This window comes from Saccharomycodes ludwigii, chromosome IV (assembly GCF_020623625.1).
Source record: "Saccharomycodes ludwigii strain NBRC 1722 chromosome IV, whole genome shotgun sequence".
Taxonomy (NCBI): Eukaryota; Fungi; Ascomycota; class Saccharomycetes; order Saccharomycodales; family Saccharomycodaceae; genus Saccharomycodes; species Saccharomycodes ludwigii.
This window is the reverse complement of record NC_060203.1, coordinates 646322-663082: the sequence shown is the minus strand read 5'-3', so window position 1 is coordinate 663082 and position 16761 is coordinate 646322. Positions and strand designations below refer to the sequence as shown.

Sequence of the window (16761 nt, the reverse complement as noted above, 5' to 3'; positions counted from 1 at the left end):
GATGAGTAAAAAAAAAAAAAAACAAAGTGTATATATATATTTTTACGTATGAAATTTAGTCGTTGATTTTTTTTTCCTTTAATACCTTAGTGTTAATATCATTCATATTTAGATAATAAGAGACCAATTTAGGTATGTGATATAACTATATTACTAGTCGTTATTTCTATTTTCTTTTCCATTAATATCACCTTTTCTATTTATAAAAATTATTTTTATTTGATGATCCCGATGTATCTGCATTATATTTTACTCTAATTTAAAAAAAAAAAAAAAAAGAAAAAACAAGATAAAAAGAAAATAAACATCCACTTTAGCTAATATTGATTTTTCATACTCAACTATATTTAAAAGATCAGTTCGTTTAGTAGTTTTTAATGGGAAAGATTTACCAGGCGGGTAATTTTTTTTTTTTTTTTTTTTTTTTTTTATGCTACTTTGATCCAAAAAAAAAAAAAAAAAAAAAAGTTCGCGATTGTTTATTTATTTTTTTTTTTTTAATATAATCATAATGCGACGCGTTTTTTTTTTTTTTGTGCCAAATAATTTACCTTTGATATACGGTCTTTTATATATATTTATATTATTTTTTATTGTTTATAATTCAATACCTAGCCCACTACATGTATTACGTCATTATCACGTTATAAATATATATATATATATATTTTTTTTTAGGTGAAAAAAGGAAACAACGGATATAGACCAAAAAGTATAAACTTTATAAAACTTACACATACCGTACAAAATGATACTTTTTGTGTTTACTATCTATATAATTTATTAAGTAAAAAAAAAAAAAAATTAAAAAATTAAAAAATTAAACAATTAAAACAAAATAACATATTCCTTAAGAGAGTTAAAAATAATAAATTGAAGAACTTAAATGTCTAACATGGGAGATGGTACCTCAGTAATTTCAAATAAAAAATTCAAGTCGAATAATAGTAATAAAAATGATGTAAAAAATTATTATAATGGATATACACCAGAAGTTCATCCAAAAACTTTGATTGAAGAGTTAAGTTTTAAGAACGATATCAAATCACCGGAATGGTTTTATGACAATTTTATTAAGAAAAGGAAACCAGCCAAGATTATATTAGATAGTGACACTACTACCAAATACAAGGCGGAGGAAGACCTTAAAAAAATCATTAACATGCTACAAATTAATAATATTTTGGAAACCTTAACTGGAAATACTGATGAATACAATTGCGATGAACCTTTGCTACAGGTTGAAAAAGCTGTTGCTGGTGGATTTGGTAGTGGAGAAAGGAGATTAAAAATGTCATTCAGCGACTTTTATCATAAAGTAACCGGTGATACGGATGAATCATTATATTTAACTACCCAATATCTTGAGGACGATCCAGATTTACTTCTAAAGAAAGAAATGAAAGAAGAAAAGGAGGAAGAATATAGTGACTATGAGGAAACTGAAGAAGAGGATGTATTATTTCCACAGGGTTCAGATGCAGGATCTTTTAATCTAAATGATTTACATGATGATTTTGAAGAAATAGAAGCTGCTGCTGAAGAAGAAGAAGAAGAAGAAGAAGAAGAAAAAGAAAAAGAAGAAAAAGAGGAAAAAGAAGAAATTGGCATCTTTTTGAAAGATGGCCCATTGACTCCTGACGAGTGTTTAACCAGAGTAGAAGAGCTGTACCAACGCCCACTAACCAAGTTATGCAATGATAATAAAACGGATAAATATATTCCTTTGAATTTGGAATTTATTACACCAATGCTAATTCCACAACAAATTAATTTATGGATGGGTAGCACCAGGTCTAAATCCAAAAATAATAACGAAGCGGGATTGAGCGATGACTTTTTTGACAAATATCTAAATACCGAGTTGTTTAACAGCAGATCGGGGTTAGGAAAACATGTCCCTGGTACAGGTATTAGTTCTGGTTTGCACCATGATCATGCTGATAATATATATATAGCTATTGAAGGTCGAAAAAGATTTACCTTATACTCTCCCAAAGATGCTACAAATATGTACACCGTTGGCGATATAAAGGAAATTTATTCAAGTGGTATTATTAATTACGAAAACAATAAAAATGCACCAACTTGGAACAATTTGAATTCGGATGGATCTATTAGAGAAGATGCTGCCTGCTATTTGGATAATAATAGGAATAACGAAAACAAGAATTTAGATCCCCCATCCTTTTCTAAAATTCCACCTGTAATGCTACACCTGGATGAAATACATAATAATAAAACACGTCAACAATTGTTAAAGACGGGCTTAGTATATTGGCCCAAATTTTTTAGTTGTAACAAAATAGAGGTTACTTTAAAACCTGGAGAATTATTATATTTACCAACAGGGTGGTTTCACGAAGTTACTTCTTTTGGTGATATTCACATAGCTGTTAATTATTGGTTTTTCCCCCCAAACATATCTTCATCAGAACCAGCTACTCAGGCTACTTTATATAGTGATGATTTAAGGCACGATTTTGAAAGAACTAAAGCTTCCTTGGAATGGTATAATAAACATGTCAACAAATAATTGTTGCTTTTTGCTCTTTAATATAATCTTTTATATACTACCCTTTTATAGGGCAAGTGCAAATTTAGTTGTGACCAATGTATGGGTGTTGCTGTTTTGAATTTTTTTCGATTTTTTTTTTTTTTTTTTTTTTTTTTTTTTTTTACAAATATATGAAAATTTTTGTAAGGTCTAAGATGTGCTTTATTGTGTAAAGTCAACATAAGAGGAAAGACTTCAATAAGAATGGCGGTTGTATTAAAATCTGTGTTTTTACTGATACCCACATCAACTAAAGAAAGAAAAAATGAAATTGTTTGTAGTTGTACTTGCATTTATTAAGACTGAATTATAGAAATTCATTTTTTGTAAAGAAAAAGTTATTACTTAATTTTTTTTTTTTTTTTTTTTTTTTATTATTTTTAGGCAGAAAGTAAAACAAAAATCTCCTTTAGGTATTTTTAAAAATTTTTTATTTCCACGAAAATGTAAGATTTTCTTTTAAACAAAAAAAATGATAATAATATAGACTACCCTGCTTTTTTTGCCTGATAGATTTTAATTTTCTAAGATTGCGCGATTATTTTTTTTTTAGCGGAAAATGTAAAAATAAACCTGGTGACGCGCCAGCTTTTATTTATTTATTTATTTTATTTTATTTTTTTTCCCTTTTCCTTTTGTTACGAGCTCTTAGTCATCCTATTTATATTAATAACCCTTATCACCAATTTTTTTCTTTTTCTTTTTTTTTTAGGTTTTAAAAATAATAATTCTTACCTCTTGAAAAATTTACATTTATTATTTCTGGGTTTAACTTCTATTTATATCTGATGTTTCCGGTTAATGTTAATTATACTTTTACCATCTTTATCGGATTAAACTGCCAGGTTATTTCATTCTTTTTTTTTTTTTTTTTTTGACTCGGGTTCCTTTTCAGTGAATTACTGACTCACTTTGTTATTCTATTTGTTTTAGTATTTAAGTCGTGCATTATAATGTACTCTCCATAATCATTCTTGTTTAATGTACTTTTACTTCTGTACTTGATTTTAGATTAAAAAAAAAAAAAAAAAAATAATCAAATATCCTTTTGGATAAGCATACATACCAAATAGAACCATTTAAGGTTCAAAATAATATTATCAATACAAAATTGAAGAAAGAGAAGGAAAATATATCTATTTTTCTTTTTTAAGAGTACTGTAAATTTAATATTATATTATTCTACCGTTGGAGGTTTTAGTTAATCATTCCAACAAATCCAAAAGGACAAAAAAAAAAAAAAAAAAAATAAAAATATATATATAGAAAATTAACAATAGGTAACTTTTTTTTTTTTTTTTTTATCGTTTTGAAAACATGGCCTTAGCAAATTCTTTACCTCTGGGAATTCCAACAAGTTCTACGGAAAATGTGGTTATTCACAACTCTAATTCTCCTGTTTTTGATGCGACTACGAGTTTGGTTACTCCAATCACAAAGAATGCGGCCACCACAACTATTACCAGAACTTCTGACACACTCACTTCAAATACTCCATCCCCAAAGGGATTAATATCGGCAGATGTCAAACCTAAAAAGAAAACTAGTACAAAACAACCAGCACCTATTTCTGATATTTCCAAAAATATCCCTGTTACTGGTGAAAAACCCAGACCAAAAAAGGATTCTCCACCAATGGAGGATGACGTGTTGTATCAAGTGTTTGTTATTTTACATGATTATGACTTTGAAGAAAAGGGCATGACCGTTAAACAAATGTGCGATCATTTATCAGAAAGACACCCTGCAATGTCTCAATTATCTACCAAATTGTCAAATCTAATATCAGCTAAATTAAACGCCTACGTGAAAAAAGAAGAAAAGGGGGAAAAGACATTGTTTTATGCATTATCCAGAGAATGGGCAGATACTTCTCCAAGAAGAATGGTTTACATTTATCGTGGTATTTTAGCTCCAGATTACCAAAAACACGCACGTGCATTATCAAAGAAGTTTCAAGAGGAACAACTCCAATTACAATTACAACAACAGCAGCAGCAACAAAGCGCAGAGCAAGGTAACTCTAACAGTTTTACTGGTAAAAATTTTAGTGATACCGGCAGCAAAAAGGGTAATGAAAACAAGAAAAATAAATCAGCTACTAAGAATGCTAATACCAAAGACATCACTAATGCTGAAGGAATTGTAGATTCAAAACCTGCTAAAAATAGTGACGATGAAAATGATACCACTTCTATGTCCTCTGTTAAAAAACAATCCACAAAGACTAAAAACAGTAACAGTATAATTAGGCAAGCCAAAAGGGAAATGGCTTCTCAACCAGCCTCAAGCCTAGAAAATGGCTTATCGTTGGCCGCTCAATCTACCTTGGTCGATTCTAAAAATTCTGGCAAGTTTGTGCGTTCTTTGAGCGTTACTGAATCTAAAGATCTGTATCCACTGGTCGGCGCTAAAAGTAGTAGTTTTTCTTTGCCTAATGGCGTTAGTAGATTTAGTCTCGGAATTGGTAACAAGTTTTCCAACTTGCCGTTAGATTCGTTTAATATCCCACACGCTCTGATTGACGATGATGATGATAATGCTGATAATGTTGATGGATATAACGTTATTAAGAGTGATAAGAAAACTGTAGATGGTAGTAATGATAAAAATACTAGCAGTGTTTTAGAGGACGGTGAAGGAGATAATAATGATGAATTTGATTACATGGATGGTGTCTTAGGTGATAAAAGATCCTCTATTAATCAATTAACTGATAAATCAAGTTTGAAATCTGTTAAATTATTAGGCAAAACTTCATCAGCAATTTGTGCAAGATCTGATAATAGTAGCCCAGGAAAATACGTTACTGCTGCTGCGGCAGCTCCAAGATTGACAAGAGGGGGCTTAACTTATTATAATATTAATATGAATAATAACAATGGTAATATAAGCGGCAACAGTGCAATTAATTCACCAAAAATTGCGGCTACTATTGCAGCTATTCAGAAAGCAGTTGTCTCGCAAAGTCCTGTTGTTACAACAGAGAATTCTTTCACTATTTCACGTTTAAACATTCACAAGAACAGCGAAAAAGATAAGGTTCCTACTACTTTCCCCCGCTCTCCTTCTACCTCCAATAATACTGATGTTTTTAACTCTGCTTCGGCCTCCACTACTTCTACTTCTAATGGTTCCCTTACGGGATTTAACTCGTTTTCTTCAAAAGCAACTACTCCAGATCCTGTTTGTTCCAAATGGTTGCAGATTGTAAGAGATGGGTTTTTAAATGAAGATATTATTCAACCTGAAAACGTTTCACTGGATGAATTAGATGATTTATTTGACTAGGATATATATAATGGCTTTTTTTTTTTTTTTTTTTTTTTTTTTTTTATAATATATATGTATGTATATTTTCCCCTGATATGTTTTATTGTATAACTTAAGTTTTGTGTTTTATTGTTTTTATTTTTTTGAAACTACTTTTGTTTATCTTTCTTGTCACCAACTCAGCAACCAAATTAAGTTTATTGTATATGAACTAGATACATTTTAGAAAAGAGTTTTTTCCTTTTTTTTTTTTTTTTTTTTTTTTTTTTATTTTCATTTTCACTAGTAATTGGTTAAATCAAAAAAAAGTGAGTGAAAGTATGCACATTTTAGGAGAAAACATCAATATTGGTTCTATAGTGTAGTGGTTATCACTTTCGGTTTTGATCCGAACAACCCCGGTTCGAGTCCGGGTAGGACCTTTTTTAGCTTTTTGCTTTTTTTATTATTCTTGTATTTTTTTGCTGGAAATAAACGTCATATGACTTGAGAGAGAAAGGGAGAAAAAAAGAAGTCGAAAATTACAGTTAGATAAACGACTCTGTACAAATTTTAGCGTTGTATGTACTATTGTTTTTAATCAATATAGAAATGATCATGATCATGTTATTTTCCATATAGAGGAATAGTCATTCAGTCATTCAAGAAAAAACGTTATTTTCTTATAATGCGGGTAGTTTATTTTGGACTAATCATTCATTTTTACCTTCTTATTTTATTTTAATTTTTCACACAATTGTTTTTTCAAAGGGGATTCCAAAAAAAAAAAAAAAAAAATAAAAATTTAAATTAAATCCTTTCTATATAAGAAATACCGATATCTTACAACTACTTTTTTTCTTTTTCTTCTGTTTTTACAACTTTTTATTTTTTTTTTTTTTTTTTAAAAATTGAGATATACTTCGCTTTCTGAATCCACAATAAATAAAAAAAAAAAAAAAGAAAAAAAAAAAAAAAAACGGTTTCAACTTAGAAAAGTGCGTTGCATAGATCATGATACTCAGAACTTTGAAAAATAAACAACGAACTCAAATAAAATATATTAAAACCTTGTTAAAAACAAACAAAAGTACGCCTTTTTATAGAGCATTGACCTCTTGTACTTTAAATTGTTTAAACAAAGAATCACACCATGCCATTAGTTCAATTGGTATCAAAAATGGTGTAAAAACCTTTAGTACCAAATCATATTTATCCAAATCTAGCGAAACACCGTTCAACAAGTTAACACCGGAACAACAGGAACTTTTAATAGAGGAAAGAGCTGTTGATCTAGTGGATGTTTGTATTGTTGGTGGTGGTCCAGCTGGATTAGCTACTGCTATAAAATTGAAACAATTGGATGCTGAAACTCAAAAGTTAAGAGTTGTTGTTTTAGAAAAAGCTAGTGACTTTGGTGGTCATTCTGTAAGTGGTGTTATTTTGGAACCTAAGGCCTTAAAAGAGCTATTTCCTGAAGAAGCGAATAATAATGCTACTGGGATCCCATTGCCTGAACATTTGGTAACCAAAGTCCAACACGAACAACTAAGATACCTATTAGATAGTTTTGGCGCAAGTATACCTGTCCCTGAACCACCTCAAATGGTCAATAAAGGTAAAAATTTCATTGCATCATTGAGCCAAGTTACCAAATATTTAAGTGAAAAAGCTGAAGAATTAGGTGTGGAGACCTATCCTGGAATTTCTGTCAGTGAATTAATATACGATAAATCCGGTGAAAAGGTTATTGGTGTAGCCACTAGGGATATGGGTATTGGAAAAAATGGGGAACCAAAGGATTCATTTGAAAGGGGGATGGAATTTCATGCTAGACAAGTTGTCTTGGCTGAGGGTTGTCATGGCTCTCTAACAAAACAAGCCATCAAGAAATTTGGTTTAAGATCCAAGTGTGATCAACAATCCTATGGTTTAGGTGTCAAAGAAGTATGGGAAGTTTCGCCGGAAAAATTCAAAAAGGGGTTTATTGCTCACACTATGGGCTATCCGTTAACTAATGATGTTTACGGTGGTGGTTTCATGTACCATTTTGGTGAAAATTTAGTGGCTGTTGGTTTAGTTGTTGGTTTGGATTATAAAAACCCATATGTTTCACCATATAAAGAGTTTCAAAAAATGAAACAGCACTCGTATTATAAAAGTGTTTTGGAAGGTGGGAAATGCATCGCATATGGTGCCCGTGCCTTGAACGAAGGTGGGTTCCAAGCTGTGCCAAAATTATATTTCCCAGGTGGATTATTAGTTGGGGCTTCAGCCGGTTTCATGAATGTTCCTAAAATTAAAGGTACTCATACGGCTATAAAAAGTGGTATGTTAGCTGCCGAAGAGATTTATAAGGTAATCTCTAAATTGCCTCAATTGAAAACAGAGGACGAGGAAGTTGAAGAAGAGGTAGATAATTCTGCAGCTAGCGAGGAAGTTGAAGAAGAGGTAGATAATTCTGCAGCTAGCGAGGAAGTTATTTATTCTTTAGATAATGAACCAACCATTACATTGACAAGCTATGAAAGCGCGTTCAAAAATTCGTGGATTTATAAGGAATTGTATGAAGTTCGGAACATTAGGCCCTCATTCAACACAGGTATAGGTTGCTACTTAGGTATGTGTTACTCAGGTTTGGATGCTTTGATATTAAAGGGTAGAACTCCATGGACTTTTCATTTTCATAAAGGAGGGGATGGTAAAATTACCAAGCTTGCTAAAGAATATTCCCCTATCAATTATCCAAAGCCAGATGGCAAAATTTCTTTTGACATAGCAACTTCTGTGTCTAGAACAGGTACTTACCATGCGGAAGATGAAAGATGTCACTTAAGGGTCCCAGATCAAGATTTACAAAAACACGCTGAAATTTCATATCCAAAGTATAAAGGTATTGAGCAAAAGTTTTGCCCAGCTGGTGTTTATGAATATGTAGAAGATCCGGAATCACCAATAGGGGTTAAGTTTCAAATTAATTCGCAAAATTGTATTCATTGTAAAACTTGTGATATTAAAGTACCTACACAAGATATAAACTGGGAAGTCCCAGAGGGCGGTGATGGTCCAAAATATACTATAACTTAGGACGGAAGTTTTAATTTTTTTTTTTTCTTAATTATATATATTTTTGGATTTTTCTTTGCCTGATTATTTATTAAAATTATTTATTTAAAGTTATTTATTAAAGTTATTTATTAAAGTTATTTATTTAAAGTTATTTATTTAAAATTATTTATCCGCTTTTTTGAGCCTTATAATTCAGAGAAATGTCTGTTTAAGTTCTCCTGATATCTTTTATATCCGAGTTCATCGGACTTGACTACAATTTAACCTACAGATTGATAAAAACGAAGTTTTGTTTTTTTTTTTTTTTTTTTTTTTTTTTTTTTTTTACTATGCACTGATAAAAATTAGTATTCGATATTAAAACAACTGGTAACACACACACACACATATATATATATATATAACATAAAAAAAGAGTGAAAGCAAAAAATAGATAGTCCAACTTATAAATATTTCAAACATGCAAACGTTCTTATACGTTTCACCAACATTATATACACTAAGGGAAAAAAATTGGAAGTCTAAAACACCCAAACTAGGATATATACCCATTTTATCAAATGATATAAATAAATTTAAACAAATCCTTGATAATAAACTACTTAATTCAAATAAAAAGAATGGACATCACAATAATATTCCTAATAAAATCAAAAATGGTAATAATAACTCTAATAATGATTTAACTTCAACTGAAAGTCAGAAAAATACGCTTTCGCAAACTGCTAATAAAGAAAAACAACAAAATGAAAAATTTGCAGCAGAAGATCCTAGAAAATTTAAATACCTAGATTTGAAAAGTTTCCAACCTGCTTCTTTAGAACAACAAATTCATACTTTATGCATTTCAAACTTGCCAAATATTTTCAGCAAACAAGCCAAAAATAATGGGTTTTTAATGACTTATCAAAGATTTTTGACTAAGTTAATCGGTAGAAATGACACAGTGCTAAGTTGTTGGACTTATATAGAAGTCGTTGATAAAATTATTTTATACTTTAGAATATCTGATAAAATATCTAATGAAGATTATAAAAAAACATTCTATCTAATTAAGACCAAAATATCTAAACTAGATGGTTGCCATTTCCATTATGATGAAAATGTCCAGAGGTTTTTAGATAGCATCGATATTAACAAAGAGGAACAAAAACTCTCTATTGATAATAAAATCATTGAGGACCTTAAATCAGTATTTAAACGGAAACAGCTGGTTAAAGATGCAAATTTAAATAAGGTCACAAACGATTCAAACATTACGTATCATGTGGATTTAAACAAACTAAGTGATTTGCCCCAAAGTTTATTAGAACCATTATGTAAAGATATTGTACGATTCAGAACAAGAGTTTATACAATTGAAAAAGAAAAAATAATGAAACAAACTCTTTTAGAAGATAAAGAGCAGAAACAGCATTTACAGGAGGTATTTGAAAAGATAAAAAAAAATTCCACAAAATTTCATGGTATTGAGAGTGGTAATGAGGATCAGGATGAAGAGGACAAGTACGATGATGAATACACCATTTTTGAGGATATGGATGAAAAAGATTATATCTTGGAAAAAAATAGATTAGACTCCATTAAAGGAATGCAAGATAAACAATTTGAGGATTTGTTGAATAATAAATTTTATAAGGATGTTTATTATAGATATCAAGATTATTCGCGTTCAATAGATAAATTGGAACATTACGATTCTTATTTGGCAAAGGAAAGAAGTTTAAATTTGAAGGCATTATTATACTCTACACAAGATTTGTATTACGACCATAATAGAAGTTACAGGGAAAATGAAATATTAATGGATGATAAGGACAGAGCTTTGTATCCTAACGCCAATAGAACGGAACATGATTTCATGTCAAACAGCGAGCTCGAAGCAACACACATTAATGGTCCGACTATTAGCAATAAAGAACCAGAAATCAACAATGCAAGCACTTCCAAGAGTATACCAAAGATTAAGTTGAATATGAAGTCGGATAAAACAACAGAAGGATCTGGTCCTAACGCTACTAATGTTGTACCCAATGGCCTACTACCATTTACTGAAGAGGAGTTAAAACTAAAGATACAAATTTTTAAAAACGAGAAATTTATCGACGAAATAATTAATGAATACTTAGGTTGTTACGAGGAGGAATTAGTGGAATTTGTTCTTGATCATATATTGGAATATAGAAATTTAAAATTTTTAGAAAAAGAGCTTTATGAAACATTTGATGATGATGCCACCAATATAGTCCTAAGGATATGGAAAAAATTAAGGGAAGTTTGATTTAGGGCATATATGTAATTATTGTTTTTTTGTATTTTTTTGTATTTCTAAGAACAATATATAACTTTGATATTCGATGTGTAAAAGTCAAACTTCTCACTATGATGGGTACTTTATTTCAAAAAATAAAAAAATAAAAAAAAAAAAAAAAAATTACTTGAAAATAATTAAATTTAGCTAATTTTCGACTTCTTTTTTTCTCCCTTTCTCTCTCAAGTCATATGACGTTTATTTCCAGCAAAAAAATACAAGAATAATAAAAAAAGCAAAAAGCTAAAAAAGGTCCTACCCGGACTCGAACCGGGGTTGTTCGGATCAAAACCGAAAGTGATAACCACTACACTATAGAACCAATATTGCTGTTTTTTTTGGATAATATGGGAATAGTTAAAAGATGACTAATACCACACCACTAATTAAGTTAAAGCAGAACTGACAATACGGATAATACAAATAAGAATAGGAAATTAATTACCATAATCCGAACCTGTAATTACTACGACTAGTCCTAAATTACGCTTACGGTATGTTTGTTTCTCAAATTAACTGTTCCTCTCACTTGTTCTGGTAATTTGATTAACTACTAGTGAAAAAGAAAAAGAAAAGGAAAAAGAAAAAAAAAAAAGAATTGATTACCAAAGTGAAAACAAACATATTCGACATACTTGTATAATTTTTACGCATAGTACCCACAATCGGTTTATTAATTTAACCTGTAAGATAACGTAACAACCACTATTATATGCAGTATGCCTTATATAAAATAAAATAGCAATAATTATGCAATCGAATATAAAACTAAATAATGAATGGAATATATATATACATACATATACATACACACACATATATATTAAGTTTCAATACATATCTATAATATTAATTTACATCGTTTATCTAAGTATAAGCTGTAACGTTCAACGTATATTCATTATTATCATCCAACATTTCCTTTGCAACTTCCCAATCATCTTCACTTTGCATATTTACAAAGTCACCATCTTCATCTTGATACTTAATTTTTTTCATATTACCAATATGTGAAACCTTTCTTTGAATTGTTTTGAATAGTGTATCGAATGGAACATTCTTAGGTATCATAATTGTGACTTTAGCATCTTCATTAAACGAGATTCTGCACATTATTGCATTATCAGGAATTGAATTTTTGTATCCTATATCATTATTATTGTTATTATTTTCGGTTATTAATTTCAACTCATGCTCAAAGTTACTTAATGTAGCTGATGATGAATTGGTGCTGTTCTTAGGTAAAACATCAGAAATATGACGATTTGACGATCCAGACGAAGATAGTCGTGTTTGTAGCCCATTAGAATTATTTACATTAATAGTACTACTATTGGAATTATTTGTGCCTGTACCTACCTGAAACCCATTTAAGGAAGACATACTATTATAGTGCTGATTACGACCTGATGCTGATGAATTCTTTAAGTTAGAATATGCGCTTGATCTTGAAGATAAGCTCCCATTAATATTGTTGTTATTTACAATATTAGCCGAACTACTATTATTACCAGTAGCACTACTAATGCTCGCAGCACCACTACTAATACTAGTATGATTATTATGATTATGATTATTATTATTATTATTATTATTATTATTACTATTATTATTAATATTGATATTAGAAAAACTTTGAATAAAACTATTCTGACGAGAACCAGTGTCAGCCGTCCCAAACTCAGCTCGATAAAGTTTACATAAATCCTGCAAACATTGGTTCCAATTATCTCTGGTTTCTTCATTTCTAAATTTCAGAACAAAGTTACCCTGCTCTTTTGGTGATTCCCATGTGATGTTTAAATTGTGATTTCCTATTGGAGTAACTTTATTTATATTGATAATCATAATTCTACCTCTTAGATCTAGTTTGGTTTTTTTACCATTGGTCAATGTTGGTACGGTATTTGATAATTTCTTTTTTAAAATTAAAGAGCTGCTAGCAGTTTTTTTTAAACTATTACCAGCAGATCCCAACCCACTGCTTCCGCCACTAAGCCCATCACTTCCAACATAATGACCTGATTCACTAAACAAAACTATAATTTTTTCAAACAAGAAAACTTCGAATTCCCTATCTGAGTCAGAAATATCTCCCCCAGAAGATATTTTAACTTTATCGTAAAATAATAATTCACCGAATTTGGAAATATGATATCCTTTCCAATTGTTAACACGACCATATAGTTCTTTGACAACTTCGTGGTTTTCCGTTCTTCTTTGATTCTCATTAATATTTTTGGCCACACTTTTTGAAATATCCACAGCCAGTTCCATTTCTTTGTAATTAGGAGACTCTATAGGTGTGGTTTGCAATAATTGTTTTAATAACAATGGATATTTGCATAGTCTTTGGACTGGTTTTAAAAGAAAAGATTGTAATTCCAATTTATTTTTTATGATTAAATGTGATGCATTAGCGTTGAAGCTCGGCAAGGAGGCAATATAATCAATTGCCGCAGTTTGCCCAATAGACCATGGCTCATATAATTTAAAAAAGTTTTGAGAATGCACAAATATAGACCCAATTCTTTGCATTTCATTTTCTACCTGTGCATTGACTTCTAAAGATATCAAAAATCTTCTTTGGAATTCGATAACTTCATGTAAGTTGGGAAATAACATATATAACTCTTCCGTATTTATTATGTTATAGTCCACCAATTGTTTGCTGAAATTATAAAGAATCTCTAAATCATAAACGTATTTCCTTTCAGTTTCTAAAAACTCGCGCACAATTTTGCCATGATCTGTGTTAGAATTGGCTATACTAGCGGTGTACGTTATTGCTGAACTTGAGGGGAAGATAGATGGCGCTGAATCCAACAAGGTCTTTATAACATCAAGTATTTTGATCAATTTCTCTGTGGAATTGCTAAAAATATCAGATATGGTGAACAATTCTTCATCAGTCAAAGTCAAATACATTTTGCAAGCACATATAAAATCATATATGGATTTTTTACAAACTTTTATATCATCGCTTGAAACAACAGTTAATTTATGTTGTGGTTTAACTGCATTGAATATAATACATAACGGGGATCCTTGTTGGAACAAATTAGATAATTGGGTGACCGGATCACAATCTGTGGTGATGGGCAAAATACCTATTGAAAAGGTCAATAGATCATTTTTGTTACTTGAAAGATTGCTGCTAGAACTGTGCGATGAACTTCTCATAACAAAAGCACCTTCATTTGAAGAAGTGGTGCTTATTTTTTCACTATCCATTGAATCCATAGATATACTTGAGACAGAGCTTATTCTATTACCAGGAGATTGTAGGAAACTAGAATTGGATGATGAAATGAGTGTAATAGAATCATAACTCTGATGGAGTTGTTGTTTCCTTTGAGCCAACAACAATGCTTGACGCTCGCAAAGTAGTTCTGCGGTGGAATATGCTAAGTTTAGATATGGTTTTAGCAGAGGTAGCTGCTCTAATCTTTTTTTAACTATTAAACAAATATAGTATAATGAATCTTTTTCAGTAACCCTTTTATTTAATAGTTGAGAAGTATTATTCATCTCAAAAGAGGGTAACGATATTGTACTATGGGTATTATTTAGAAGGTTCATTAGAAAATTGGTATAGATTGGACTGTTTTCTTTTTTTTTTTTTTTTTTTTATTTTTTTTATGGACTATTTAATAATTGATATTTTTGAGGTGGCGGTAATATAAAGGATATCTTTGTTGTTGAAGTAATATGGGCAAGAAAGAAGAGAAAACAAATAATTTGGATATATATGGCAGTAATGATAATAAAAGACAAAAAATTATTTTTAGCATAAACAACTTTCCATTTTTATTTTGTTTTTTTACCGTTTCAAACATAACGTAATTTCCATATTCTTTTCGTTTCGTTTCGTTTCGTTTCGTTTCGTTTCGTTTCATTTCATTTCGCTTCGTTTCCTCTCGTGATTTACACAGAAAAACTGCAGAAATAATCAATTTAAATATAACAAAACAAAACAAACTTAATTTCTACTCCCATTACTACAAACATCCTCCCAATTACCGGTTTAGGATATTATTACCATATTAGGAAATATACACACATAGAATAGTTTCTCTTTTAAAAATATAAAACAAATTTACATATAAAATTATTATTAGTATTATTATTATTATTATTCACAAATCTTTTTTTTGTCTTATATATTGTGCAGCTTTATATGTCATTTTATCAACAACTGTACCAACAGCTAAAACACCACCAATCGAGGTAATGCAGTTCAAAATAAAAGAAGCCCAGGTCATTTTAAACTCTTCCTTGTTAATAACTTTTAATGGTCCCATCTCAAAAAATACAAATAAACTTGGAATACCGCCCCTGCTATGAACAGTATTAGGGTGATCTTCGTCTCTACCCCCTTCAACTGGTCTTTCGTGCATTGTGGCACTGTACTGTGTAGTTTCCAATTTTGTACCATCAATATATTCAAATCTAGTTGGCACAATCTTAGTGAAATAGGAATAATGAATATTGTGTGCGTTGTCCATATGTATTTCTTCATGTCCATTCAAAGGTCTGGATAAAACTTGGTCATTTTTAGTATTCTTTGGTCCAAAACTTAATTCATGAATGATATGGTTGAAATTTAAATTAGGAAACTTATTGTACAAGGAAACATCATGAAAGTGACCGTTACCATTAATTGGATTTTTGTATGGCTTCCCTGGAGCAAAATGGAGATTACCTTGAATTCTGTTCAATTTAGCGGTACCTTGGATTCGACAGCCTTCATTGATAGTCTCTTCAACTCTTTTAACATATCCTTCTTTTTCACATTGTTCGATATCACGGCCATCATAAAAGGCCCAGCCTGCATTAACATATGCTTCTTTAACTTGATCACAAGTCTGACAACAAACTTTTTGTTCCTTGGGTAAATTATCGTTATTATTTTGGTCCCGGGCACCATAACAAGGACCACAATAATCTTCCGGTACTAATTCTTTAGTGTCATCGGTAGTATCAAATGGAACTTCTTTATCCAAAATATTACCATCAGAATCTAATCGGGTTTTAGCAAAAATTGAAGACAATAAATCTAACTGAACTTCACCAGAATCATCCATGATATCTAAACTCAATAATTCACATGGCATATGAGGAAAGGTTACATCCAAATTTATATCTAATTTTAAATTGCGATCTCTATCAACCACCAAGCTTGGATGGGTAGTAATTGTATTAAATTGCTTCCATTCACTATACAATAATAGGAATACAGTAAATAAACAACCTAGTGTTATTAATCCTCCCGACCTAGTTCTCAAACGAACATCTTCTTCAGTTTTATTAAATACGTCCAATAAAGTTAATTTGCTTTTCATTTCCTTTTTTTTTTTTTATTTGTTGTTGACGTTTTATTGGTTTATTTTTTATTTTTGATGCTCAATTATAAATATTTTTGAAAATGTTTTATGTGATAATAAATATACGTTAAGATAGATAAAAAAAAAAAAAAGAGAAAGGAAATTTTTTAAGCAAGAAAAAAAAAAAAATTTTTTTTTGTTTTATTTTTTTTTTTTTTTTTTGGAATAAATTTGCAAAATTGGCA

At 30.2% G+C, this 16761-nt stretch overlaps 6 protein-coding genes and 2 non-coding genes across 8 annotated transcripts; 5 read left to right on the top strand and 3 right to left on the bottom strand.

Annotated features, from left to right (window-relative positions):
* Positions 1–886: 886 nt before the first annotated feature.
* Positions 887–2536, top strand: SCDLUD_003360 (uncharacterized protein; the record flags this gene model as incomplete). The annotated part of the gene is made up of 1 exon (XM_046076662.1): positions 887–2536. One exon carries the CDS (start codon positions 887–889, stop codon positions 2534–2536), a length of 1650 nt encoding a protein of 549 aa, XP_045934316.1.
* A 1338-nt stretch (positions 2537–3874) lies between these two features.
* Positions 3875–5848, top strand: GDS1 (Gds1p; the record flags this gene model as incomplete). Its single annotated transcript, XM_046077921.1, has 1 exon — positions 3875–5848. One exon carries the CDS (start codon positions 3875–3877, stop codon positions 5846–5848), a length of 1974 nt encoding a protein of 657 aa, XP_045934315.1.
* Positions 5849–6180: 332 nt separating this feature from the next.
* SCDLUD_003358 lies at positions 6181–6252 on the top strand. The gene has a single exon. It is a non-coding gene; the product is annotated as a tRNA-Gln (tRNA).
* Positions 6253–6823: 571 nt separating this feature from the next.
* CIR2 (electron-transferring-flavoprotein dehydrogenase) lies at positions 6824–8896 on the top strand (the record flags this gene model as incomplete). The annotated part of the gene is made up of 1 exon (XM_046077920.1): positions 6824–8896. The coding sequence occupies one exon, from the start codon at positions 6824–6826 to the stop codon at positions 8894–8896; it is 2073 nt and encodes a 690-aa protein (XP_045934314.1).
* A 442-nt stretch (positions 8897–9338) lies between these two features.
* SNU71 (Snu71p) lies at positions 9339–11159 on the top strand (the record flags this gene model as incomplete). Its single annotated transcript, XM_046077919.1, has 1 exon — positions 9339–11159. The coding sequence occupies one exon, from the start codon at positions 9339–9341 to the stop codon at positions 11157–11159; it is 1821 nt and encodes a 606-aa protein (XP_045934313.1).
* Positions 11160–11439: 280 nt separating this feature from the next.
* SCDLUD_003355 lies at positions 11440–11511 on the bottom strand. Its single transcript has one exon. It is a non-coding gene; the product is annotated as a tRNA-Gln (tRNA).
* Positions 11512–12056: 545 nt separating this feature from the next.
* Positions 12057–14771, bottom strand: CDC24 (Rho family guanine nucleotide exchange factor CDC24; the record flags this gene model as incomplete). The annotated part of the gene is made up of 1 exon (XM_046077918.1): positions 12057–14771. The coding sequence occupies one exon, from the start codon at positions 14769–14771 to the stop codon at positions 12057–12059; it is 2715 nt and encodes a 904-aa protein (XP_045934312.1).
* Positions 14772–15328: 557 nt separating this feature from the next.
* Positions 15329–16534, bottom strand: ERV46 (retrograde cargo receptor ERV46; the record flags this gene model as incomplete). Its single annotated transcript, XM_046077917.1, has 1 exon — positions 15329–16534. One exon carries the CDS (start codon positions 16532–16534, stop codon positions 15329–15331), a length of 1206 nt encoding a protein of 401 aa, XP_045934311.1.
* Positions 16535–16761: the final 227 nt, after the last annotated feature.